Here is a 27,910-nt window from a genome sequence, read left to right on the forward strand (position 1 = left end):
ACATTGCTTCCTACTATTGTAAGTGAGCTGTCCTCCCTCCGGGTTCACTTATATTTTCATCTGACATCTTAGACCAGTGAAGCAGTGTTTCTAAGCAGCATGTTTATAGAGCTGTTATGACTTACTTCTGCTCCTCCTCATTGTATGCTGTGTTCCACTCCAGTTCTCTTAGAGCAGTGGTTTTGTCATGGTGACCGTTGTACTAGATGAAGGGGGTAAATTGCCAGTAGCAGTTTTTTGGCCTGTGCCTATATGAGCTGTTTAGTTTGCCTCATGTTTTCCCAAAGCAGGGGAGAACTAGTTCTTCCCACTTTCTAAGAGGACACTGAAGTGAAAACCTAAATTTCACCCTTAGATTACTTAATAATGCCAGGAAGGGCTTTGAAACCACTGAGCCTGCTTATAGATCTTATTTTCCAAGCCTTTCATTATTTTATTTGCCCTTTTCTGAACTCTACAATTTCCCTCTCTTGTAGCTGGTTCGATGCCCAGAACTGAATGCTGTGCTCCAGCTGTGGCCTCACCGGTGCTGAATAGAGAGGAAGAGCCACCTTCATAGCTTACATGTGATTCCTCTGCCTATACAACCCAATACTGGATTTACTTACTTTGGCAAGATAGCTGCATTGTGCCCTGTATTTAATGTTACGTGTGCTGTAACCCTGGGTCTTTCTCTGCATTGCTGCCGTCCAACCCTCAGTCCTGCCCATCTAAAACTCCTGCCTTTGTTTACCTGCCCTTCTCCCCATAGACCCCCTGTACATTCATCCACAATGAATGTCATCTTTTTATTCTCTGATTTTCTTTTACTTTAATCTTAAGCTTTGGCAAGACTTTGACTCTGTCCTGTAAATTTTCAGCTGTCAGCCAATTCCCTGCCCCGCCTTCACCTGCTTCGGGAATGGAACATCCCTCAAGCCTTTTGTCTGGTTCTTTTCTGTTTGTAGCCCTGAAACCCAAGCATTTGGTATGGTGGGTTGAATAAGCATTTACCTGGCATTTCTGATCAGATACTTGGAACGACTCTGTTTTGGCCCCTTGCAGTTGTTAGCTTGCTTAGCTCTGTTTAGATTTCCTTAACTCCTCACTACCTCTGTCTGGGTGGATAGTAGTCTTACAGCCCCTCCTCCAGGGAGGAGCGGACACCGTACTGTCAACTTACCAGAGAGATTCTCACAGTAAGGAAGTTAACTGTTATTTTTTAATAGCATAGCCTTTAGTAGTTTTAAAGTTTTCTTCCAATTAGAGATGAGCGAGGTAAATGAAAGAAGTGAAGCAAGATTTTTTATTGTTAAGTAGAATGTGGTTCACCATGAAAGCTAAATGGTGTATCTTGTTGGATTTGGTAGCTGACTCAAATGGGAGCTGCAGTCTCATTTTTTCTGGACTCTGGAGCATCATGATTTCTGGTTTAGAGAAGATTTTTAGTTGGTTTATTTAGGATTGTTGATAGAGCTGCCCAGTCTTTTAATTATATGCTTTGATTAAGCATTTAGAGGCTAATGTATTGTGTAATCTTTTCTGTGGGTGGTAAGAATTGGAAGGTCTCCAAATGTCCTTTTTATCTATGTCTAAGCGCTCCTAGTGGGTCTAAGGGTAGCAGTGAAGCCGATGTTTGAGTTCCCTCCTCCCGCCACCATCGTAGTGGATGTGCCCTGTTTAAACAGACTGTGCTTGAATTTGTGGTATTTATTAGACCTATGAGTTAACTGCTTATAAGTACTTATATCTTAAAGCAGAGAAAGTTGATTTGAAATCTTTTTAATGTCATTTCAGTACATCAGGTTATTATGGTTTTAGACATTACCAAAAACCTGGCAGATATCAGCACATTGTGCTAATTGTAAACATGTGTTACAGGTGTCCTACAAGTGACAGGTGTGTGTAGCTGTCAGAAATCACTGATTCCAGTATTCACAACTACATAACCAAAGAAAATTATAAGCTCAATTTGGTGGCTTTGAAAAATGTCCTTTCTCTTGGTTTCTTCCCATGTATATTATCAAAAATTGGTGAATTTATTTTTGATTCAGAGAACAAGTGTTTGCAAAATAGGGAGAAATTGGTAGATTTGTTTGGGCCTTTGTCACTTCCTCGTAAGTGTGGGACCCTTCTTTTCTCCTTGGCTTCTGGGGTAACCCTTAGTGACATCAGAGTGGATTTGCTGTGCTGTAGGCAGCCAGTAAGCAGTGAGAAGGGTACGGTTCCCATCTCCATTTATGGTCCTAGGAGGGGAATGGACAGGGTTGGGACTCTATTTACAGTTCTTGGAAGAGTCAGGAGTGCTTGGGGGTGTTCTTGGAGGCAGAAACCAGACATTGTAAGATAAAAATAAATTGTCAGGGGCTGTTTGCAACTCAAATTCCGATCTCTGAGGAGGGCAGAGGGTGCTGGGAAAGGGGTGCTGTGCGAAGTCAAATGAGATTTGCTGCTGTGCTTGTCTCTTCTGTTGGGAGATTTGACCATGACACACATTTTCCAAGTTTACATTTCTGAATTGTTTTAGAAAGTTTTGTCTTACGGAGTCACAATTCTGTTACAAAAAGAAACTCAAGATGATTTTTAAAGGGTTTATGAGAAGCCTCAGTTTTCTGTAAGGATCTTGAGGTGGTGGGAGAGATATAAAAGGGAAAATGGGCAGATGCTTGTTTGGGGGTCTAAGGCTGCAGGGTGGGTGACTGTGTCTGAAGGAGACGATTTTGTCTCATGTTTTTATTATTTTGCCTTATTTGGATTTCTGGCCTCAGGGGGCAGATTTTTAAAGTCTTTGAGGAAAAGTCTTATGGATTATCAGCTATGATTTAAAGATCCTGCCCTTCATGGAAAGCCATAAAGTTCCAGACGTGTTTTAGTTTAGTGAGAATAGGTCATATATTAGGCTTATGGAGGTAATCTCCCCTTTAGGAGAGTATTTTTTGTTTGTTTGTTTGTTTTGTTTTGTTTTTTGTTTTAAAGATTTATTTATTTACTATTTGTACAGTATTCTGCCCGCATGTGTGCCTGCAGTCCAGAAGAGGGCACCAGATCTCATTATAGATGGTTGTGAGCCACCGTGTGGTTGCTGGGAATTGAACTCAGGACCTTTGGAAGACCAGCAGGGCTCTTAACCTCTGAGCCCATCTCTCCTCTCCAGCCCTAGGAGAGTCCTATAGTCTTGATAATGCTTATACATTAGGTTAGAGATAAACTAATCTTAACAGTTAGTTAATATTTAGGAGCCACTAGGGAAAAGGGGGTTTTGTTTCTCAACAAAATTCTGAGCAAAAAAAAATTCTGTAAAGTAGAAGAGCAATTTGAAGGAAGAAAGGAAGGCAGAGACAAAGTAGAGCTGAGACTAAGTCCTTGATATATCTTTTGGTTTATTAGGTAAGATAGCATGAAGTATATCATTAAATTCAGGGAACTGGGGTAGTCTGAAATAGGTAGTAGAAATAAAGACCCTAAAAATGAGAGGGTTGAACAAGGCAAAGAGGTCATCTAGGTTTTGTCTGGGAGCTTACATAATGGTATTTATTTACTGTGTACCAAGTGACAGAGAAAGAAGTGAGATGCCTCCCTTCCTCACCCTCCCCAAGAGAGGCTGTTGGCCTTTTTGGTGTGTTTAGCTGGCAGTTTGAGTTGGTAAATTAGTAAAATGTTGGTATTAATGCACTTCTTCTTGGTCGTTGTGTCTGAGACTAGGGCCTTATGACGTTATTGGTTTGTTTTCTGTTTAAATTGTAGAAGTTTTTACCTTGACAGGGTGAGTTAGGAAGGAATAAAGACACTGTGAGTTATCTGTTCTGTTAGCTACTTTGCCTAGGCAACTGTTTTCCCCTGTTCTCCTTAACCAAGAGTAAGGAAGATGTTTTTCACTTGGGGAAACTCTTCTTTCTGTCCTCCTTCCCTCACGTTTTCAAATTCTGGGCACCATAGCAGCTCTCTCTCCTGTGGCAGGTGTGCATCCTATTGGCTGGCTGGTATTTCTTTTTTTCCTCCCCCTTACCCTTTTTAAATGGGGGAGGGGGCATAAAATATGTGTATGGGGTACATGCAATAATGTTGTAATGTTTCTTGTTGTTTTAATTGACAATTGCAAAATAATTGTTTGAGTTATAACATGTTTGAGTAAATGTTAAATTAGTATTTTTCTAATATAATAATGAATTTGAAATCTAGCATTCCTGTAACAATGTGTCTATGTTTGTCTGTCTGTGTCTGTCTGATAGTAATTAATATCTGTGGTCCGTATCTGGAGGAGGAAGTACAGCTTTAAAGGAATAACAAAAGACTTTGTGTCTTAGACCCTTCGCAGGTGTTACAGTCGGGTGAAAGAACATGGTGTTGGGAAAAGAAAGAGCAGTTACACATTTGAACAGTTGGAACAGGTGTTTGGTCAGGGAGGATGGGATGCTCAGCCCTGCCAGCCTGTACTTATTAACAGTAGTGGCTTGTACCAGGAGCTGGAGTCAGATGGCAGCACTATGGAGGACTATTCACAGGAGGACTGGGGAAACCACAGTCAGGATCTCCATGGCTATCCAACAGATCAGGAATTGGGTAAGAAAACCAGTGTGTGTGGTGTGTGTGTGTGTGTGTTTGTGTGTGTGTGTCTGGTATTTACCATCTGTGGTGGCTTCTAGTGCTGTCAGCACAAGGCATATTGCCAAACTATTTGAGTCAACATGGGCATCCTTGGAATAGCATTAAACTGCCAACTAATGCTTGATGGCTACTTGATGACTTGGGTACTGCTAAGTTTCCTAACCTGAGTCATACAGGGAGGTTCACTGACAGAACCTTATTTATTTAACACAAAATACCCCTGCTCTTTTGGCCAATTTACTTTAAAAAAAAAAAAAGGTTTACTTATTTATTATGTATACAGTGCTCTGTCTGCATGCCAGAAGAGGACGTTCGATCGCATTATAGGTGGTTGTGAGCCATCATGTGGTTGCTGGGAATTGAACCGGGGTCCTTTGGAAGAACAGTTGGTACTCTTAACCTCTTAGCCATCTCTCCAGCCCAGTTTTGAATTTCTTATTTTGGAAGTATTTTTAGCTATAGCCTGTGTAAATGTCAGCAGCAAGTTGTGTAATGAGTGTTAGGAGTAAATACCTTTCCCCCTAGTGAGGTGCTCAGGTGACTCCTGAGAAGGTGCAGGTATAAATTTGATTCCCTTGCTTAAGGAAAAAAATTTTTCAGAAATCCTGTCTGATAACAGAGAAATAAAGAAAAGGGGTGAATCATTCTTTCCTTTTTGTTTTGGTTTTTTGAGACAGGGTTTCTTTGTGTAACAGAGAGCCTTGTTACTGCAGTTTTCTATTATTGTTGTTTTAATTTCTTCTAAATATTGGAAGGGAAAAGGAAGAGGCTCTCAAAATGTTAAGATTATTAGCCATATGTAAAAAAAAAAAAAAAAAAAGAGTTGAACAATAAGGGCTGGATGATGGCAGCATAGTATAACCCTGTTTGCTGTCACCCAGACCTTGAGAAAAAAATAACATGTACAATATGCTGATCCTCCTATTTGGGAGTAATTACTTATCCTGCAAAACCTACACAGAAAGCCTGAATAGAGCAGAATCATTTCCATTCTTGTTCTTTTAAAATCATGTTTGCAATGAAATTAAGCTTTAAGCTCCTCGCTTGAAATCCACTGGTGACCTTGAAGAATTTTATGCTTGGGGAGTCTGGTTCTGATCTTGCATATAAATGTTCGCATCTCATTATATAAAGTTATATTCTTAAATCCGGTACTGGACAGTGTTAGACATCAGAATTTAAAAGTACAGAAGGGGCGATAAATAGAGCTATTTATCCATATAAATGTATGCCACCACTTAGGAAAATATAATTCCCTTCAAAATTCTTTGTTTTTCAGATGAAATGCCAGTTTCAAAGAGAACATTAAAAATAAAACAGGAGTCTTCTGAAGAGGCACAGTAAGTAGATGCTTCATTGTTGCCCCAGTGTGTCGAGCTTAGCGACCTGGGAGGGTCGTAGGTACCTGGGCGTGATGGAGGCACTCCAGCTGTACACCTTGGGAGGGTCATGGGTACCTAGGCATGATGGAGGCACTCCAGCTGTACACCTTGGAAGCATTTCTGCCCACTCTTAACTCTACCACTGGGGACCTGAACTGCTGAATTTTAGATCCAGGAAGAGGAGACAAGTGTAATGTGAAAATATGTGTTTCCCTGTGTGGGTGTGCACTTCTGGATGCTTACTCGGAGACAACATGAGCCATAAGGACCCGAGTTTACATGGGGCTGGGTGAAATGGTAGGAGGGCCACGGGGCATTTAAATCAATCTTTATAATATTATAGTTTGGCCATTGGAAAGGAACCTCTTAGTTGACCTACTTATGCATGTAGAAAACAGCTCAGCTCCCAGAGGAAGGACTTCTCACTGGCCCACCTGTTGTTTTTCCTCCTAAGAGTTTAATACCATCTGTTACATTTATGGATCTGTTTAATGGACTTAAATGAGTTCCTTATCAAAACTATTAAAAAGAATAAAAAATAAAGTTTGAGGCTAAATGAAGAGCACTACTCATTTTTCCTCGTTGCATTTAGAGCAGCCATGCCTTGTGTGTTGAATTCAGAGCAGCCACACCTTGTGTGTTGCATTCAGAGCAGCCACGCCCTGTGTGTTGCATTCAGAGCAGCCACGCCTTGTGTGTTGCATTCCAGATGAAATTTGATAGAGAGAAAGACAAGCTGCAGATGGCTAATAACTGCACAGACTAGGCAAGTCAGCAGGTCAGCAGTCTACTACTGCAAATGTACATATCTTTTTAAAATATATATAATTTATTTAATTTTATGTTCATTGATGTTTTGGCCACATGCATGCCTGTGTTGAGGTGTCAAAAGCTTTGGCGCTAGAGTTACAGACAGTTGTGAGCTGGCATGTGGGTGCTGGGAATTGAACCCCACTGCCCTTAATTGCCTATCCATCTCTTCAGCGCCCCACATCTTTTTTTTTTTTTTTTTTTGCAGTATGTTTTTAGAATCAGAATCCCCAGTGATGTCTGATTGATCCTATGTCTGGGGAAGGGGGAATGAGCATTCAGGAACATGAAAGTCTCCCCCAAATCTCTACTCATTATCCTGCTCTTCAAAAGCAGGTTTTAAACCCAAATCAGTGAACCTAAAGCCATGCTGTCCTTTTAAGATTGTAATATCAAAGTAGAAAAGAGAAAAAACTGGTAGTTTAAATGTTTAATTGTTAGCCTGGTGATAGTGGTGCACGCCTTTATTCCCAGCACTTGGGAGGCAGGGGCAGGCGGATTGAAGTGAGTTTGAGACCAGCCTGGTCTACAAAGTGAGTCCAGGACAGCCAAGGATACACAGAGAAGCCTGTCTTGAAAAAAAAAATATTGAATTGTTACTGTACGTGCACGCATGCTGGCGACAGTGCGTTTTCGGAGGTCAGAGGGCAGCTGTGTGGAGTGGGATCGCTCCTTTCCCCTTTACATGAGTCCCGAGGGTTGAACTCAGGTCATCTGGCTGACAGCACAAGGGCTTTACCTTCTGAGCCATCTCACTAGCCCTGGCAAATGATTCTTAAAGTGAATTATTCTAAGTCCATACTTTTAAATTTCTATTTCTCCAAAAGAAGCCTCTGGATTTGTAACTAAAATGCCCCATGTCTCCCAAATAGCCACTGCAGGGGATGGTCATTTGATGTAACCAGGTATGGATACATAAATCACAGAGTTGTCACTAGCTTTAAATTCTGGAACTCTTTTGGCATTCGAAGCCAGGAAGTGGGCAGTTCTCAGCAACCACTCAAATAACTATGGTGCCAAATTGCTCCAAGCTTCTGAAACACCCTCGTGCTGAGGACAGCAGGACTCCTGTATGCGCTGTTCTCTGCTGCTCTTTCTGTGGGTGCCAGCTCAACTAAGGAGTGATAGGTCCTGAAGAGCTTCCAGTAGGCCATTTACTTCTCAAGTCTAGGGCTTCTGAAATTCCTTGCAGTGTGTAAGTAGTGCTCAGAGTGTGAAGTGTTGAACAAAATATAAATATCTTGATCTTCCCTCTCCCTCTCTCCCTCCCTCCTCTCTCCCTCTCCCTCTTCCTTCTTCCCTACACATAAACAGTAATAACAAAAAAGTACTCTTAGTAAATTTACTTTTCTTGCTTGTGAGTGTGGTGTAAGCACTTTTCTAGGTTAAACTTACAACTGATTTTTTTTTTATGTAACAACTTGATTTCCAAGTTAATATCTAATAAGCCAGTCTTATTGGCCATATTTGAGAAATAACTTGGTTTTTGTTTTGGGGGAGGGGGGCAGGGTCTCTACATAGCCTGGGTTGTCCTGGAACGCACCACGTAGATCAGGCTGGCCTTGAACTCACAGAGATCCAAGTGCCTTAGCCTCCTGAGTGCTGGAATTAAAGGTGTATACCTCCATTCCCAGTGAGAAACCATTTATACTTGCATCTATGTAAATTACATAAAGTGTCAGTCAGTACATAGCATGTTCTATCTTAATCTGCTAATTATGTAAGTTATAATTGAAGCGTTTCTGTCATTTCACCTTTAATGTGTTAACTTAAAGCTGAGAGTAGTAATGCATTCATATTAACTCATTTCGCTGGAGATAGCTAATTACTCTTGTTGCAGACCCTTAGTCATAACCACTTATTTTCTTCCACCACATGTGTAAAAAAATTACTGACTCTCATACATGTCATGTTAAAAATTAAGGTGTCATTTGAGGCAGCACTGGTGCTTTGTTAAAGTATCCTTGGCTTTTTGGCACTTTGGTCTGAAGACCACTACAAAGGCTGTGATAGCCACTTTTAAAAAGTTCACGCTCCGCTGGATGCCATGGTGCACACCTTTAATCCCAGCACTCAGCAAGCAGAGACAGGAGGATATCTTGAGTTCAAGGCCAGCCTGATCTACAGAGTGAGTTCCAGGACAGCCAGGGCTACACAGAAAAACCCTATCTTGAAAAATAAATAAAGAAGCTGGAGAGATGGTTTAGAGATTACGAGCACTGGCTGCTCTTCCAGAGGTCTGGAGTTCCATTCCCAGCAACCATATGATGGCTCATAATCACCTATAATGAGATGTGGTGCCCTCTTCTGGTGGGCAGGCACACATACATGTAGGCAGAACATTGTATACATAATAAATAAATAAATAAATCTTTAAAAACAAACAAACAAACAAACAAACAAAAAAGCATGGTCCTGGTTTGGGTCAGTGACATGGCTTAGTGGGTAAAGTACTTGTTCAAAGCTGAAAGCCCGAGTTCAGTCCTCAGAATGTGTAGGGACACAGGAGGAGAGAGTCGAATCCAGTTTTCTTCTGACCGCCACACAAACAGCACGGCACATGCATGCACTTTCTAAATTCACAGACCATGGTTTCTGAAATATTAAGAGTATGTGTATTTATATTTATTAAAATTGATACAAGATTGTAAAAAGCAATTTGTTTTTAGTTCTAGGAATTTTATGGGTTATTTCTTATATTTACTGTAGTGACCATCCAGTGTGGAAGCCTTTGAGGTGTGGGTATTTAAGTGTAACAATTCACACTTTTTTTTTTTTTTGGTTTTTCAAGATAGGGTCTCTCTGTGTAAACAATTCACTCTTATTGGCTGTATTTTACGTTCTAGTGGCTCCCATAGTGGGCAGTCTAGGTATTGAACATTTCCATTATCATAGGAAATTCTGTTAGACATTGCTGCTCAAGGCACCTGAAGAATTTGACTGTTGATTTCTCTTTCTAGGAAGCGAGACACAATGCAGAATATTGTACAGATTTTGGAGTCAGTGCAGTTGAAATGGGAATTGTTTCAGAGCTGGACAGACTTTTCAAGGCTCCATCTTTCCAATAAATTGGCCATTTTTGGAATTGGCTATAACACCCGCTGGAAAGAAGATATCCGTTACCACTATGCGGAGATCAGCTCACAGGTGCCCCTTGGCAAGCGTCTCCGGGAGTACTTCAACTCTGAGAAGCCCGAGGGGCGGATCATTATGACCCGAGTGCAAAAAATGAACTGGAAAAATGTTTACTACAAATTCTTAGAGATCACCATTAGTGAGGCTAGGTGCCTGGAGCTGCACATGGAGGTTGACTGGATACCCATCGCCCACTCCAAGCCAACCGGTGGGAATGTTGTTCAGTATTTATTGCCAGGAGGGATTCCTAAAAGCCCAGGCCTTTATGCCATTGGCTATGAAGAATGTATTGAGAGGCCTCTCTCTCCAGATGTGGAGCGCCATGCCCTGGACCCAGGAAAAGAGGGCCGGGTTGACATGGAAACCCTCTCAGCACAAGCCCCTTTACAGGTGGAGGTAGAACCGCCCCGGATCACCTACTGCTACCTCGGTATCGCTGAAGTCAGGACTCTTCAACAGTGCTTATTTTTACACTTCCAAGCAAATACCAAAACCTTCAGTAAAGATTGGGTTGGTATTAATGGGTTTTTGTCTCAGAACTGTATTGTGGATCCTGGAGTATCCCCCAAATCCATCTATATCAAATTCGTAGAAGTTGAGAGGGATTTTCTGTCTGCCGGCTCATTAGTTGAGTGCCTGGAAAAAGCCATTGGATACCCCTTAAAATTTAACAACTGAGTGTCATCCTTCATAAGGATTTGGGCTTGTGCAGTCTTCTCCCTTCCTCCCATTACCCAGACTACCCCACCTCCAGATGCTGCCGTCGGACTCTTCATGGGAGCTCTTTCCACGATGAGACCAATACAACCTCTAAGAAACCATCATAGACTCTGGGCAGAAAAAGCAGACCTCACCTGAAATGCTCATTTTGAGCAAGCAGGTCTTGCATGGTGGGTCAGTTCTTTTTTAAAAAAAGAAAACATCATTTTTTAAGTGGAGTTTAGAGCCTTGGTATAAACAAATGTAGTTACATTCCATATTGGACAAAACTTATACTTTGAGTTTCATATGAAATTGAAAATTGTATTTTTTTCACAATGTTTCATTTTTACACATCTCTATAAGTATTATTTACAACCTTGAATAAATAAGCAATAGATAATGACAAGTAAATCTTGAGTCACAGTAAATAAGGCTGTTTTTCAATATTACCTTTAGCTACTATTGTATATAATTTAGAGTTTCATTTTTCACCGAACCAAGTGTTTTGCTATTTCCAATCAGTGTTGCCTGCAAAGACTTTTGTTTATGTGATGTACTGACTTTTATGGTTGTGTTGCCATTTAAACTTAAAAAAGGAAAAAAAATTAAAGGAATTCCTGACTTCTTGGGTGTGTGAGTTGAGCTTTTTATAGCAGAGTGTGACTACATTGGTTGTGGGGAGTATGCTTGGCTTTGCTGTGAGAATGAACAAGCCAAGGCTGGGGTGTGGCCCAGCAGTAGTGCTTATCTGGAAACCACAAGACCCTGGGTTCTAACCCCAGTACTGGAAAGAAAAGAAGAAAAAGAATAACCAGACTGTACCCCCCCAAACAACAACAACAACAATAACAAAAAACCACTCTATTTTCTCTATGTATTAACAATGACCATAGCCATTTCTTGTCAGAGTTCCAGAAGTCATTAGAAATCACACTGTGTTTTACTAGAAAATAATGATATTCCATCTGACTTTAGAAGTTTAAATTTGTAAGGCACTTTGCCTCCTCATCTTTTTCTTAGTAATTGGGGTAAGTCACCTAAGTAGTGAAAGGACAAACTTGTTGCCATCTTTCTGTGTCTAAAAAAAGAAAATGAAGATCCAATAGAAATGCAGTACTAATGATTTTGAGGTGTGATCCATGAGAGAAGGAAATGGAAGGTATCAGTCCATTAGGTAATGACTCGTGCATATGCCTTTTCTGAGATTGCCGTGGCTCCACTTTTAACTCAGTACACGTAGCTAAGGATACTCTCTAGTAGTCAAGGGTCACTTTGGTCTGGTGGCAGGGACTTGCTAGTTTGGGTTATTTATCTTTAGTGGTTCCTCAGCGCCAATCAGATGTTCTGCTTTAAATGGGCAGCAAATCCAGATGAGAACTCTTTAAGTCCTGGTTTTCTATACTGTTGAAAATAAAATCACAAGCCAGATATAGTGGTGGTCCTTTAGTCCCAAGCACTTGGGAGACAGAGGAAGATCTCCGGCTTTGAGGGCAGCCTGGTCTACAGAGCAAGCTCCAGGACAGCCAGGGCTACACAGAAAAACCCCATCTTGAACTAAAAATAAAATAAAATTACATATCGTGAAATATTCTTTCCCACAACCCACAAAATGATGTCAAATCAGTGATTTCTCCCCTTATTCTGATACCACTTGGTTATTTGATGCTTATATCTTTTTCTAGTGATCTAGAGGGTTTTTGTTTTTGGTTTTTTGAGACAAGGTTTCTCAGTATGACAGCTCTCTGGAATGCTCTCTGTAGTCCAGGTTGGTCTTGAACTCACGGAGCTCCACCTGCCTTTGCCTCCCAAGTACTAGGATTAAAGGTGTGTGCCACCACAGCCCAGCCAAGGGTTTTGTTTGTTTGTTTGTTTGTTTTTCTTTTCTTTCTTTCTTTCTTCTTTTTTTTTTTCGTTCATTTTTTTTGCTTGTTTGTAAAGACAGGATTTCTATGTGTAGCCCTGGCTGTCCTGGACTCACTTTGTAGACCAGGCTGGCCTCAAACTCACAGTGATCCGCCTGCCTCTGCCTCCCGAGTGGTAGGATTAAAGGCTTACGCCACCACGCCCAGCTTGTTTTTCAAGGCAGGGTTTCTCTATATAGTCTTGGGTATCCTGGACTCGCTTAGTAGACCAGGCTAGGATTATAGGTGTGAACCACCACACCTGGCTTGTGATCTAGACTTTTTAACAACTGGGATAGTTTGTGTTATTTGATTCTGAGATACAAGGCGTTACCTTTTTTTCGGATGTAAGCTGCTAAAAATAGGTGCCACTTCGGGGAGAGCATAAATGCTCATTGCATGAAGTTTGTATGTCGGGGTCTTAGGAGATTCTTGTGAGTCTACACTCTAGTTCTTATTTATTTAACCAATTTACAGCCTGATCGAAGCTCGCTCTCTTCCCTCCTCCCCACCCTACCCATATCCGCCGCCCTCCTTCTCTTTTCCCCTTCTCCTCAGAGAAGGGGAGGTCTTTCATGGATACTAACCCACCACGGCCAAGTCACAGCAGGACTAAGCATCCTCTCTTACTGAGGCCAGACAAGGAAACCCGGCTGTGAGAAAGGGATTCAAATGCAGGCACCTGAGTCAGAGACAGGCCCCACTCCATGTTAGGAGACCCACATGAAGAACAGGCTGCACATCTGCTACATATGTGTAGGGGGCCTAGGTCCAGCCCACACACGCTCTTTGGTTAGTGGTTCAGTCCCTGTGAGCCCGCATGTCTTTTTTTTTTTTTTTAATTAAAATTTATTTTACAGCTGGGCATCGGTGGCCCAGCACTCTGGAGGCAGAAGGAGGCAGATCGCTGTGAGTTCGAGGCCAGCCTGGTCTACAAAGCAAGCCCAGGACAGCCAAGGCTCTGTTAGCAGAGAAATCCTGTCTCAAAAAACAAGACAAAACAATTTTATTTTACATGTATGAGTGTTTAGCTTGAATATATATGTGTAGCACATGTGTGCTCGGTGGTCAGAAGAAAGCATCAGATTCCCTAGTACTAGAGTTATGTGATGGTTGTAAACCACCATGTGGATGCTGGGAATCCAACTTTTGTCCTCTGCAAGACCAGCAAGTACTCTTTTAACTGCTGAGACATCTCTCCAGCCCAAATTATAAATTCTTTGAGACGAAGTGTGTTTGAGAGAAGCCTATGAAATTATGAACTTAGCTTGCCCAGTCAAATGTTTAGGTAAGCAGTTCTTATCACAGGTATGTGCGAACATGGAGTTTTACACCATAACAGAGACATAGCTACCTTCAAAAGCGTCTGAGCCAGAACTCGTGCAAAAGAGCTGCGTTTCCTCACATCTTAACTTCCTCAGGGTCAGAAGTGGTTGGAATAGGAGGCAAGGCAATTCTTTGGGGGTAAAAGCCTGAGAATGCTGTGTCACATGGAGACAGTCACTCAGCTCAGATCCTTGTGGCTTTGCTGTGCCGGAGTTAAGCGCTTTGGGGACGCAGCATCTGGGCAGGGACAGGCACACCTTTGTCATCAGATGCTTGAGTGTCACTGGACTAGAACCAAGGCTTTGTCCTGCCTGGTCCAGAAACAAAAGTGTTTTCAAGATGTGCTTATAGGGCCGGAGAGATGACTCAGTGGTTGAGGGTGTTGTTTCAGAGCACTGGGGTCTGTTTGGTTCCAAACACTCAAATAGCAGCTCAAAACCCGAGTTCCAGGGAGACAACACCCTCTTCTGGCCTCTACAGGCACTAGATGCACGTGATGCAGACACCCATGGAGGCACAATGCCCACAAGCTTTTTTTTTTTAATGCTTATAATACTCTCAAATCTAGACAAATTTGGGTTTGATACACTAGAAAAAACTAAGCCAGCCCACCTGCACTACCACCTTTTGACAGTTTCAAAGTTTGAAGGTCTCCGTCCCTTGGCTGAGCTGCCAAGAGGTAGATTCCAGAGATGTCAGGAGCGGTCTAGTGTTTGGACAGGCATTTTGTAGAGCCGCTGCATGACGGGTATTTTAAGAGGAGCCAGGCTGGCTACACTGGGAAGACGCAGCCGCAGAGGCTCTCTCTACACGGAGGAAAAGCCAGTGCACGATGCTGGAAGCTGGTGGACTTCTACTACCTGATAACTCCGCTCCCTACGAACGGGCCACGCCAGTCATCCGTGGTTATGCTTTCCGTCCTCCGTGAACTTTGTTCAGTGCCAAAGCTCTGCCCAAATATTTGAAGCATCTTTTAAATTTATTTCTTGGCTGTTGGGCAAAGGCAAAAACCAGTGTGTGCCCTGCTGAAGCAGCCTTCGGCCAACAGGGGGCGCAGAGGTGCCTCCACCGAATTACGTGGGAGGGGTGTGGGTTTAAAATTAAATTCACAGCAGAAAGATCTAGTCCTGGGAATTAAAGGATCAGAGCTGGCCTAAGCCGTTCACTGCAAGGATGCGCGGCTGTGAAGACCCAGTGGCTGTACAGAGGAAAGGAAATTTTTATCCCTCCCCCCCCCACCCCCCCGCAGCTGCTGCCTCCTCTCCAGTCAGCATTAAGTTCCCAGATGAGAAGCTGAGGACAGTTTGCCTCCGTTTCCTGCTCATCTACCTTGTACCCATCTTCCGTGTTCCCAGCAATGAGGCAAAGGGTCGGGACTCCCTCGGGCCTCGGTTTCTGGAGCTCTGGAGATCCTGCCCCTCTCACGCCCTAGGAGAAGGAAGGAAGGCCCGTAGCGACGAGCGGATATCGGACGTCCTCCCCCTGCCCCCTCTCCGAAGCCTCGGGCCTGAGTCGCGCGGAGAGGGGCCTGGAGGAAAGTTCGAATCCCCATTTCGGCGGCTGCACCTGGCCCACAGGATCCCGCACTTCACACACGCTTCCTCTGAATAGGCTTCCCTGCTTTAGGCTGAGGATTCAGCACCCCAGGGTTGGAGCGGGCGATCTGACCTCAGCTACGGGGCTTTTAGTGTCTGATGAGAGTGGGTCCTAGATTTAGGTTTAGTTCCCCATTCCTCCTTTGTCACCTCAACACCCGACACCTGCTCAGGAGATGTATATGACTCAGGATTGTAATTCCTTCTTGCTCCCAGATCTGGTTCATGGGGTGCCACGACTTCTCCGATCCCAGTCTGAAGAACAGCCGGGTGGAGGCCGCTGGATCCGACTAGGAGAGCCCTCCTCCCCACCCCCACCCCCCTCTGCGGGTCACTAGCGCGCCGCGCCCGGTAGGACGGTGACCTCTCCACCCCTTTTAAACGCCCCGCCCCGTGTCCAGTCGGTCTCCACCCCACCTCCCCATCCGCACACCCGCAGAGTTGGGCTGGAGCCACCCTTGTCAGTAGCCTGGTTCCCGTGCAGGTTCGGGTTACCGCCGCTCACCCATAGCACCTGTGGACACTGTGTCCCAATTGTCCCGAGTACTCCGGGCCAAGGAGGGCCATGGTTCTTAAAGCGGGAACCCCCGAGACCAGCTTGTTGCGGATTTTGTTCCTGGGACTGAGTACCCTCGGTGAGTCAAACCTCGGGCCTGGAGGGTCTTTGATCAGGTAAATCTGACCCTGGGACGGACTTTGGGGTAGGTTGGACGAGACTTTTGCTTGACAGTCTTGTCTTCTCTCATCCTCCAATTCTGACCATCACTAGTTGGTGCTCCCTTCTATGGCTAGAACGACTCCCAGCTTTGGTTTGGGGTGCGGTATTGGGGAGGAGGATAACGGCATCTCCAGGCAAGGCCTCTGGGATGAGTTGCGGGAGCTATTCCTGTCTACTCGCCACCCCCCCACTCCTCACAGCTGGATACGCTGAGGCACTAGATGAAACAGCGGACTAAAGAGCTTAAGGACTTAGTTCCAGTCCCCTCCGCAACCCTCGAGCCCATGTGAGAGATCCCTAGGGGGATGCTTGGCGTTCAGCCTTGACGCAAGTACTTTAAGTCAATACTTCATGTCACAGCGTTTCCCCCACCCAGTTCCTTTCTTTCCCTCTTGCTTCCTGCCCTGGAAATCAAAGGAGGTGCCCTCAAAGCCTGACCATTAGGTCATTTGGACACAGGAAATTCGGGAAGAGGTCAAATGCTGAGCCGAGTCACAGCACATACGTCAGGTCTACCATCATCTTTATCTTTTCTCAGATCTGAAGGGACAAGGAAAATAGGGAGAGGGTGCCAAAGGGTCCCAGAGGAAGGAAACTTCCCGAACCAAGTGCTTGGGGCACCTAGCTTCGGCAGGAGCTGAGTGTAGCCCAGCGGTTTATTTTGAGAGAAAAGACTCAGTAAGAACTAAGTCCATTATAAGCTCCCTCACCCCCAGGCGGGTTTGCTATCTCGGTTTGGAAGCCTCTGCTTCAACTCCCTTCTCAGGCTAGAGGAAGTCAGAGCAAGCAAAACATGCTAGATTGCAGAGTATATAATTCAGTGGCATTAATGGAGATCTCCTTGTTCCTGCCCACAGTCTCTGCCAGCCCTGGTCTATGTGCTAGTGGTGTAGAGGGCATGAAATCTTAAGGTCCCCAGATGGAGTCTCAAGAGCTTCCGCCCTTCCTAGCGGGTCCAAAGCACGGAGAGCTTCCTGTTCCTTCAGCTTCTCAGCTCTGCCTTTGCATCTTCAACGTCAGCTTCTGTTTCTTTTCTGCATTCTTTCTCAACTTGGTCCTTACCTTGTTGGAAGGGGGGGTGGGTGGTGCAGTGTGGGTCTCCAAGCAAGAGAGGAGAAACCTATATTGGCTGCCTGGCCATCACGGCCATCCTTGGCTGGTCACCCCTGCCATCCTCTGCTGGTCACCCCTCCTTTTTCTCTTTCAGCTTTGAGTCTTAGTTGGTCCTATCAAAGCCCCAGAGCCTATGTTGCTACCAATGCCATGAAAGTTGCCCTTCTTCGCCTCTGGAGGGTTAAATGTGCTCATCGCTCCTGGGGAAGGCACAAGGCAGCAAGGCCCTCCTGCTCAGAACTGCCCCTGGAGCGTGAGAAGTCCACAAAGGGAGTTTCTCAGAGAAAGAGGGAAACTAAAAATAGTAGCCCTGGGGAACAGGGCCCATTCGCTCTGCTGAGGCCCTTGGCCTGCTCTCTCACTCTGATCTCAGATTGGACCAAATGATGCTGTTCTTGAGTACCTCCGGAATCCGTTGGAACCCAGATACTCCCCATTTTTCTCTTTGTGAGGCACTTAGTTACCAAAAGGTCTGACCAGGTTGGGTGACTTCTGTTCGAAGTGATACTACAGCAGAAGGCTGGGAAATCTCAAGATCTCTAGCACACCTCGAAGCAGGTGTGTCCAACCGCTGCATCTCACCCACGATACCCCCCCCCCTCACTTTGAGAACTTCAAGTGCAAAGCCTGCAAGAGGCATCTAGGGTGCTCTTGGTGAGGGACGCTCCAGTCCATCTGGGGAAAGACACTTTCCTTCCCCCCCCCCCCCCCTTACTGGCCTTACTTCCCAGAATGCTGGGCAAAGTGGCTGCCGCCAGGAGTCTCCAGGTGCGCCTAGCGGTAGCGGAACAACCTGCAGGCGGAGTCTTTGGAGGGAAGTGGAGCTTCTCAAGGTGGGGTTGTTTTTGCCTTGCAGAGCCTCCGGTCTAGCCGCCCCGCTTCATTGTCTTCTGTCTTATCGGCCGGTGCAAGTTTCCTGCTCTGACCGCAGGGACCCGCCAGGAAATGTCAGGGGTGGGGGATGCCACGAAGGACAAGGAATAGGGGTGGGGGCCTCAGTTAAGACGCGGCCGGGAAGCGATGGGGGCGGGGGTGTTGGTGGAGGCACGCATCCTGGCTCGGTGGGTTCTAGGTCTGCGGGACCTTCCGTCTGCTTTTGCCAGTACAGACAGTCCTCAGCTTCCGAGCTCCGGCCGCCCGCTCACCTTCCCCAAGATAGCCGCTTGTCCTGTGTGCAGTGCTATCCTCCGGAAGAGCAGAGTCTAAGAAGAGAGCCGCCGGCGTCCCCTGGCTCCGCTCTGTACTAATCCAGAGTTATTTCCCTAAAGGCTTTAGCAGTCTACTCCCGCTCGCCTCTCCGAAGGGGAAAAAGCAAGTGTTCTGGGCAATGCAGTGCCATCAGTGTCCTCCTAACCGAAGGGGACACTCCCGTCTACCCGTGGGAAGACTGTCCACACCTCCCATCCTGAAACTCCCTGCAACCCAGCGGTGTTTCGCTTTGGTAACCAGGACCCCAAAAGTGTTCTTGAGGGTTTGGCTGGATCTCAGACGTGCGTTTTCCTAGGGAGCTGACTTAATAGGACTGAGGGGAGGCTCAGGATTCCCCCAGTTACCAGCAGGCTCAAGAGCTGAGGAGTGCAGGGCTGGTGCTGGCTATCCCGGGTTCAGAAAGAGCCGCGGGGTTAATGAGTAACTGTGCTCCACCCACTGCGATCTGCCACCCGATTGAGACCTCGGGGTGGGAGTCCGGGTGACCTGAACCGGCATCTCCATTCTCCCTTGCCTTTTACCAAGGAGACTGAAGGGGCGAGTATGTTATGTCCGGTGTAGATCAAAAGTAGGTCTGCTCACCTTTGTTCCTCTGGATTAGAATAAATTCATAGAAATGTGGTCCAGTCCCCCCTCCCCCAACCCTAGAAAAGTGATGAGGATCAGGACCCCGGAAAAGAAGTCCTCCAGGCTTGGTCCTCAAGTGACAAGTTTCCCCCTTCAAGTAAAAGGTATTAGGCAGGCAGCCAGCCCTAGGAGCTCACACCTCCTTGCTGTATTTTCAGCTTCCTTCTCGCTGGCGCAGCTGAAGGTGCACGTGCCCACAGGCTTCTACAAACTGGAGGCCGTGGAGGGAAAAGAAGTGGTGCTCCCGGCCTGGTATACGGTGACACGGCAGCAGGGGTCTTCCTCCCACACCCGGGAGGTGACCTTCCTGAGTTGGTTCTTTCAACAAGAAGGAAAGGAACTAACCCAGGTAAGAGGAAACTCTTAGCGAATGACAACCGAGGCATGTAGGGATGAGGACGGAGGACAGTTTTATAGGGAAGAGAAGACCCGCCTCAGCGGTATCAGTGCTGGCTCTCATTGTAAAGTCCAGTGCACAAAATGTGGTAAAAACACAGAGGTAGACATGGGGTGTGGGTGGGTAGGGCTGAGGATAGAAGAAACACCAGGTGAGTAAAACACAACCTTTTTATTATTGGAGACCTGGTCTCATCCTGTATGCCCAGCTGACCTCAAAACTTAAGAGACCTGCCTGTCTCTGGCTCCTGAGTGCTGAGATTGAAGGAAGGGGCCCACCATGGGCCTGCATCACTAATTTTAAAAGCTCCGCTCACTGTGTGCTGACATTTTTCTGGGCTTGAGAGACTGTCAGACACAGACCACATCTCTTCCTGGATCTATTTGCCTTCTAAACCATTCCCCTCTTTTCCTTTTTTATGCAAAAGTTATCAGCATCAGCATCATCGCCATCATCATCATCGTCATCATGCTTATGTATGAGTGGGCTCGTATGGACCATGGTGCTAGTATGGAGGTCAGAGAACAACTTTTAGGAGCCGGTTCTTTCCTTCTGTCTTTATGTGACTTCCAGGAATTGAACTCAGATCACAAGGCTTGGTGGCACTGGTTTTATACACAGCAAGCCACCTTGTCATCTCCAAACCTCCCACTTCTTTATATCTGTGAAAGGCAGTATGGCCACCTTCCACCACTTGCCATCCCTGTTCCTCTGGCATGCTTGTCCTTCGAGCGTGAAGATCTGAGTTCAGTGTCCAGACTGAATGGACTCTGGACTGGCCCTCAGCGATTTTATCCAAAAGCTAGTGTGACCATTTCTTCAGATTCCTTCACTTGTATGGACTGATTCCTTGCACCTTCTTAGAAGATGTATTCAAGGAAGTCATTTGATCTTGTTATGTTGGGGTTTTTTTTTCCCCCTTGTTTGTTTTGTTTTGAGACAGGGTCTCTCTATACAGCCCTGTCTGTCCTGGAGTTCACTAATGTAGAGCAGGCTGGCCTTGAGCTTGGGCTTGTTTTGTTTTGTCTGAGACAGTCTCATACAGTTCGCTATGGCCTTAAAAATCCCAGTTCTCTTGCCTCTGTCTCCCAAGTGCAGGGATTATGCAGTGCTGGGTTTGGAAGCTCAAGCACTAGAGCAAGGCAGGCACTCAACTCTGGTGCAATCCCCCATTTACAGACTTTTGCGTGTACGTTCACATTTGTGTGTGTATACATGTTGATGTGTGTACATGTGCATGCATGCTCATGTGTGCATGCATGTAAAAGCCAGAAATCAACCTTTAGGCGTCACTCTTCAGGTGCTGTCTACCCTGTTTTGGGGACAGAATCTCGTGCTAGAAGCCCTAAAGCTCACCTACTGGATTGTGTTGGCCAGCCAGCAAGTCCCAGAGACTACCTGTTTGTGGCTTCCCAGCTTCCGGCATATAAGAGCTCCACCTATATGGTTCTATATTAGCTTCTAGAATGTTTGTCAGGAGGGAAAAAGTAAAATGATGCTGGCCAATATGGTCTTTGCATATTTAGGAAGGGATGGGGAAAAAGTCAGTTCTTAGGATGATTAGTCAGCCTCGACCTTGAGATGTTATAACTGTTCAAAGCAAGAAACTGAGAGCGTTTTACTCTTTTTTAAAGTGTGGCCTTTCTTTCTTTCTTTCTTTCTTTCTTTCTTTCTTTCTTTCTTTCTTTCTGTTTCTTTTTGAGACAGGATTTCTCTGAGTACCAGCCTTGGCTGTCCTAGACTCACTTTGTAGAGCAGGCTGGCCTTGAACTCACAGCGATCCGCCTGCCTCTGCCTCAAGCATGCACCACCATGCCTGGCCACCATACCTTTTTAAATTAAGAAACAAACAAACCAACAAACAAACAGCTTTTTTAGGTGTTACAAACTTGCAATTTACACTTTCACATTCTCCTTTCCCTTCCCACTATGGTACTCCCCTAAAAGCCACCAAAAGAGCTGGAAAGATGTTCTACATGGGAAGTGAAAACCGCCGTGTGTGTTGTGAGAGGGCGGGTGAGAAGATGAGTAAATGAAAGATGGTTCTGGTCGGAAGGCTGGATTCAAGTGAGGAGGCTGGGAAGAAGTCCATTTCGGAGGAGGGAGGCAGGCTGAGACAGAGGGTGCATCAGAGAGACTAGTAACAGATGCATCTCCTGTCCCCACTAGGTGTTGACCTGTTTAAACGGAGCTTTGTCAAGTAAACCTCGAGTATCCCTTGTCCACCCTTTGTCAACACGGAATGTGTCCCTGCGGCTGGAGGCTGTCCAAGAGGGAGACTCTGGGACCTACGTTTGTTCTGTCAACGTGCAAAATGGTGACGGCAATGCGAGTGTGAACCATGACAGCAAAAGCATAGAGCTCAAAGTGCTGGGTGAGTGAGAAGGGCACATCTCTGGATCCCGCCCCAGCCCCAGCACAGGGAAGTCAGGCAGGTCTCCCTCTCAAGTGGCTGATTATAAGACCTAGGGATGAAATGTGAAATGACAAAAGAGATGGGGGAAAGGAGAGTCTGGCTCCTTAGGGTATGGATTTTAACCTATCTCCCCTTTTCTAGTTTCTCCAGCTCCTCCATCCTGTAGTTTACAGGGTGTACCTTACGTGGGGACCAATGTGACCCTGAACTGCAAGTCCCCAAGGAGTAAGCCTGCTGCACAATACCACTGGGAGAAGCTGGCCCCGTCCTCCCAGGTCTTCTTTGCACCAGCCTTAGGTAAGGGAGTTTCTGCAGGTCACTGAGATAGTAGCTGAAGATGGGGAAGGATGCGAGGGGCCTCAGTGACTGGGGTGGCAAGGACAACCATTACTGAAAGGGACCGGAAGAAGACATGGAAAGAGAGTGAGAAAGATGTTACATTAGCATGTGCTGTGCTCAGTGCTTCCAGCGACTGTGTGTACTGTTACTGAGGCCTGGAGCCAAACTGACTTCTTCAAGTTTCAGTTCTGCCACTCAAGAACGTTGTGACCCTGCTTCCATTCTCTTGTTTGTAAGATGAGATTTATACGTGCCAACTATAAAAAGTATTTGGTGTGTGTGTGTGTGTGTGTGTGTGTGTGTGTGTGTGTGTGAGTGATGCTGGCAATTGAACTCAGGACCTTGGACATAAACAGCAGGCACTCTGCCACGGACCCACACACTCAGCTTCTTGGTTTTGGAGACAGTCTTACTATATAGCTAAGACTGGCCTTAAAATAATGATTCTTTTCTGCTTTAGACTCCTGAGTGCTGGGATTACATCACTCAGTTCCTTGGCAACTGGAATATTTTAAATATGAAACATTCGATGACTTTAGAAGATCATTACTAATTTCTGAGGCTTTGCAATAGTTTTTGATTGTCTAAAACAACAAGAGTTTCTTTTTCTTTTTCTTTCATTTTCTTTTTTTTTTTTTTTTTTTTTTTCTGAGACAGCATCTTGTTATGTATCTCTGGCTGACCTGGAGCTCACTATGTAGACCAGGCTGACCTCATACTTACAGAGAGATCTGCCTGCTTCTGCATTCCAAGTACTGGGATTAAAGATGTATGCCACTACACCCAGCTTCATGAATATTGTTTTTTTTTTTAAAGATCTATTTATTTACTTTATGTATGGGTACTCTGTTTTTCATGCACACCAGAAGAGGGAATCAGATTTCATTACAGATGGTTGGGAGCCACCACATGGTTGCTGGGAATTGAACTCAAAACTTCTGGAAAAGCAGCCAGTGCTATGACCACTTTAATCTGTTACTTTCTCAGAAAATTAGGAATAGCTCTACCTCAAAACACAGTTAAACCACTCGTGGGTATATACTGGAAAGATACTCCACCATACAATAAGGACATTTACTCAACTATGTTCATAGCAGCTTTATTCATACTAGCCAGAAACTGGAAACAATCCAGATGTCCCTCAACCAAAGAATGGATAAAGAAATTGTGTTGCATTTATACAATGGAATACTACTCAGCTATTAAAAACAAGGATATCTTTTGCAGAGAAATGAATGGAACTAGAAAAGATCATCCTGAGTGAGGTAACCCAGACCCAGGAAGATACATATGATTATATTCACTTCTAAGCAGATTTTAGCCATGTAGTACAGGATAAACATATTACAATCCACAGTCCCAAAGAAAATAAGTAAGAAGGAGGACTTATTGGAAGATGCCTAAATCTTATTCAGAAAAGGAAATAGAATAGACAGCAGAAGTGGTTGACAAGAGGGAACAAGGTAGAAGAAGGGACACAGAGAGAAATGAGGGAGGAGATCAGACCTGGGGAGAGTGGGAGTGGGAGGACAGAAGGCCTGCAAGGTGAGGAGAAGCCACAGGTGGAGGCATCTCTGTGAGAAGCTGGAGACCTAGGACAGGGTACGCTTCTGGGAGGATAAGAGGTTGACTCTAGTTGAGATTCTTAGTAGCAGGAGTCATGGAGACTGAAAAGGACACCATTTAACTAGACAGGACTCCTAGTGGAGAGAGGGAAACACCAACCCACTTACAAAAACTTCAACCCAAAGTTTACCCTGCCTACAAGATGTGGAGGGATAAAGATGGAGCAGAGATTGAGAGAATGTCCAACCAATGCCTGGCCCAACCTGAGCCCCACACAATAGATGAGAGCCTATCCCTGACACTATTAGTGATGCTCTGCTATGCTTTCAGACAGGAGCCTAGCATAGCTATCCCTCTGAGAGGCTCCACCCAGCAGCTGATCCAAACAGATGTGGAGACTTACAGCCCAACATTGCGCAAAGTGTAGGGAGTCTTGTGAAAAGGAGGGGGAGGGGGAGGGGGAGGATAGAAGGACCTGGAGGTGACAGGAGTGCTACAAGACCAACAGAGCCAACTAAACAGGGCGCAGAGGGGGCTTTTAGCGACTGAAGCACCAACCAAGGACCATGCATAGACTGGATCTAGGTCCCCTACACAGATGTAGCAGATGGGAAGCTCAGGCTCCATGTGGATCCTCTAGTAAGGGGAGCAGGGACTGTCTCTGACATGGGGACTTGGTTGCTTGGTTTTTTGACTACTCCCCCATGGCAGGGCTGCCTCACCAGGCCACAAGGGAAGAGGACATGCTCAGTCCTGATGCGACTTGATGAGCTGGGGTGGGTGTATTGGGGGAGGGGTTCCCCTTTACTCAGGTATAGGGGAAGGAGGATGAAGGAAGAGGGAGGAAGGGAGGGTGGGCTGGGAAGAGAAGAGGGAGGGGGCTATGATCTCAATGTAAAGTGGGGGTAGGTGGGAAGAGTCAGTGCTCTTAACCGCTAAGCCATCTCTCCAGCCCAGATATATATATATATATATATATATATATATATATATATATATATATATATATATATATAAATCCCTCCCCTCCTCCCCCTGACAGAGTTTCTCTGTGTAGCTTTGGCTGTACTAGACTCACTTTGTAGACCAGGCTGGCCTCAAACTCACAGAGATCTGCCTGACTTGCCTCCCTGAGTGCTAGGATTACAGGTGTACACCACCACACCCAGCCTTGATATTGTTTTTGAGGATACATTTTGAAGTATTACTCTAAATATTTTAACAAGTTATTTATTGATGATGATGATGATGATGATGATGATTATTATTATTAATGTGCACACGATGGGTATGTGCGCATGCATGCGATGCTTGAGGACACTTTGTGAAGTTGATTCTTTCCTTCTACTTTTTAGAAGGCTTGTGTGGCAAATGTCTTTACCTAGTGAACCATCTTACTGGCCATAAAATATTACTTTAAAATATCAGTGGGGGAAGAGAAAGAAACAATTTAAGAAACAACACAAGGATAGCAAAGTGTTAGTAACTACTGGATGTGGGCGCTGGGCATAAACATTTTTATTTTTTCCCCTTTTCTACTTTTCACTGGACCTACTTACTTTATTTTATTGGTGCCATGGATGGAACCCAGTGTCTTGCACACACTAAACATCAATTTTACTACTGAACTAAACTCCTGGGACCCATTGGACTCCTTTTTTCAAATATAAGTTGAGTGTGTGTGTGTGTGTGCAGGAACGTGTATGTGTGTGTGTAGCCCACTGTCGACTGTGAGTGGAATTCCCAGGAGCTAGCTACCTTAGTTTTTGAGACAGAGCTTCTCCCTGGGATTTGCTTATGGTGGCTTGTCAGCAATTTCCTGAACTGTTTCTCCGGCCTCTCTTTTGAGCATTTGAACAATTAAATAATAGTTTTAAAAGGGCTCCGTGGACAGGTTTCTCGGGAAGGATAAAGCTAGGACAGGTACAGAGTTTCAGCACAGAGTCAACAGCCAACACATCAGCCGGCTTAGCCTGTGCACTCTTCTCAACCCCATCTGGTAAGGAGTGGGATCCCCATTTTACAGATGAAGAAGTGGGAACCCACAAGGGTCACATAGGCATTTGAGATCCCAGCTCTTCTAGTTCTTTATCACATGTTCTTTCTGTTCCCTCCCCCTCCTCACATTGCCTTTCAGAAATGTCAAAACGATGTTTTGGTTTTTCCTGTGTAGCACTTCCATTTAGAAATCAGTTGGGACCAGGGAGCAATACAAATGGAGCAGGCATTGAGCTAGCGCATCTGCAGAGCCCAGAGTGCGGCCGCGTTCCTCCTACTCACTCGGCCACAGATAAGCAGTGACTCTCAGACTCAAAGAGGACATTCCAGAAGTCGGGCACAGGATAGATGTTTTCTGAACGGAAACCTCAGCCCTTGGACTGATAGCTAAACTGTGTTCATAGATGCCGCTCGTGGATCCTTAAAGCTTACCAACATTTCCACTGCCATGTCTGGAGTCTATGTCTGCACGGCCCAAAACCAAGTGGGCTATTCCAAGTGCAACGTGACCCTGGAAGTGATGACAGGTCAGTGAGGGGTAAGTGTGGTTGGTAGAAGGTATGGTCAGTGGGTGGCTTTGCAGGAAAGATGAAGCCTGGCTGCTGGTTCTCGTTGAACCGTTATTAGGACTTGGATTTGGTCAAAGGCAGGGACAAATGTTTGGTGGCATCTAGCCATTACCGACGTGGCAGCCCTCTACCCCCATCCTAACAGAAAAAGGGAGAGTGCCATGGTGATAGTGGAGCAGTGCGATTTGGGTGAATAATGAGCAGATAAGTGTCCCCTCTCTGAAACCGAGCATTTTCTTAGGGTCTAAGGCTGCAGTAGTCGCTGGAGCAGTTGTGGGCACTCTCATTGGGTTGATGCTGCTGGCTGGACTGGTCCTGTTGTATCAACGACGGAGCAAGACCCTGGAGGAGCTGGCCAATGATATCAAGTAGGTGTTCCTGATCTTTGAGGAGGTGGGAACTCTTTCGACTTTTCTCTGGCATCTTGGAATTCGGGCCTCTCTCATTTTAGTGGAAAGACGGGCAGTAGCTGGAACAATATTTATGGGAAGATTTAAAGGGAGAAAGAAAGGAAGTTGATTTGCGTGCCGGCATGTGTGTGTGTGTGTGTGTGTGTGTGTGTGTGTGTGTGTGTGTGTGTAAGGAGAGCAGCAAGACAACCTTGTAGAAACTCTCCCTCCTTCCCCCTTTCTGCCTCTGATATGCTACTTATTTGATAACCAGGGAAGATGCCATTGCTCCTCGGACCTTGCCTTGGACCAAAGGCTCAGACACAATCTCCAAGAATGGGACACTTTCCTCTGTCACCTCAGCACGAGCTCTGCGGCCACCCAAGGGTGCTTCTCCAAGACCTGGCACATTTACTCCCACACCCAGTGTGTCTAGCCAGGCCCTGTCCTCACCAAGACTGCCCAGGACAGATGGGCCCCCACCTCAGGCAGTAGCCGTGAGCCCAGGCACAGTTTCCTCTTCTGCTCTGAGTCGCATGGGTGCTTTGCCTGTGATGGTGCCTGCACAGAGTCAGGCTGGGTCTCTCGTGTGATGATGGCCCAGGGACTCATTAGTAAGGTCTGGTATCTCACCTTCCTGTAAAGGTCACCTGTGGCACAGAGGACTGTGTCTTGGGAGGATACCCATGCTCTAGGCCTCCAGCCCTTTGCCCCTACCTCCTTTTATTGTTGGAACACTGGGCCTCATGGACCTGAGATTGGGGGTTGGGGGCAGGGAGGCTCCACCTCTTCCCTGCTTGTCTCTGTGAAGCCAGAAGAACGCTGCTGAGATTGGCTACCCTCCAGGGGCTCCCGAGGAGACTGCCAGTCAGTGAGGCCCCTGGCTCTGTGATCTGTACAACACCCTTATCTAACGCTGTCTTTCGCTGCCCACTCCAGCTCCCTGTATTAATATAACCTGTCCTGCTGGCTTGGCTGGGTTTTGCTGGAGCAGCAGATAGCGAAGACATTTCTAAAGAAACTAACTTGAAATTGGTGGTTTTGTTTTTTTATTTTTCAAATGTCAATAAAAGATACATCGCATTGGCGTGGACAAGCAGTCAAGTCACTTTCTGCTAACTGGGGCCTCTCAGG

The 27,910-nt window shown here is 45.6% G+C and overlaps 2 protein-coding genes across 12 annotated transcripts in view; both read left to right on the forward strand.

The window, feature by feature from the left end:
* MSANTD2 (Myb/SANT DNA binding domain containing 2) overlaps positions 1-11,239 on the forward strand; it is a 37,512-nt gene extending 26,273 nt beyond the window's left edge. For 2 of the 11 annotated variants that reach the window (XR_014779411.1, XM_084782619.1), the window contains one exon: positions 477-4,437. Coding sequence is in view for 8 of the 11 variants with exons in the window: in XM_084782619.1 (XP_084638745.1) it covers positions 477-533 (57 nt within the window). In the remaining 3 variants the exon portion in view is untranslated. Of the gene's footprint in view, positions 1-476; positions 4,540-5,863; positions 5,925-9,736 lie in introns of those variants that run through there. The other 9 variants (XM_084782617.1, XM_084782618.1, XM_084782613.1 and 6 more) reach the window with 9 other exon arrangements.
* A 4,609-nt stretch (positions 11,240-15,848) lies between these two features.
* On the forward strand, positions 15,849-27,859 carry ESAM (endothelial cell adhesion molecule). Its single transcript, XM_084783585.1, has 7 exons — positions 15,849-16,070; positions 19,261-19,451; positions 21,669-21,873; positions 22,057-22,212; positions 26,223-26,345; positions 26,629-26,755; positions 27,051-27,859. Exons 1-7 carry the CDS (start codon positions 16,001-16,003, stop codon positions 27,367-27,369), a joined length of 1,191 nt encoding a protein of 396 aa, XP_084639711.1. The 5' UTR covers positions 15,849-16,000; the 3' UTR covers positions 27,370-27,859.
* The last annotated feature ends 51 nt before the right edge of the window (positions 27,860-27,910 follow it).

This window comes from Acomys minous (genome assembly GCF_964271855.1).
Source record: "Acomys minous genome assembly, chromosome: 5".
Taxonomy (NCBI): domain Eukaryota; kingdom Metazoa; phylum Chordata; class Mammalia; order Rodentia; family Muridae; genus Acomys; species Acomys minous.

What these genes read in the sequence shown, in the direction of transcription:
- ESAM (XM_084783585.1), top strand. Translation starts at nt 16,001, where the DNA reads ATGGTTCTTAAAGCGGGAACCCCCGAGACCAGCTTGTTGCGGATTTTG. An exon ending in GACCCTGGAAGTGATGACAG is followed by an intron (nt 26,346 to 26,628) that starts GTCAGTGAGGGG and finishes GCATTTTCTTAG; the next exon opens with GGTCTAAGGCTGCAGTAGTC. An exon ending in GAGCTGGCCAATGATATCAA is followed by an intron (nt 26,756 to 27,050) that starts GTAGGTGTTCCT and finishes TTTGATAACCAG; the next exon opens with GGAAGATGCCATTGCTCCTC.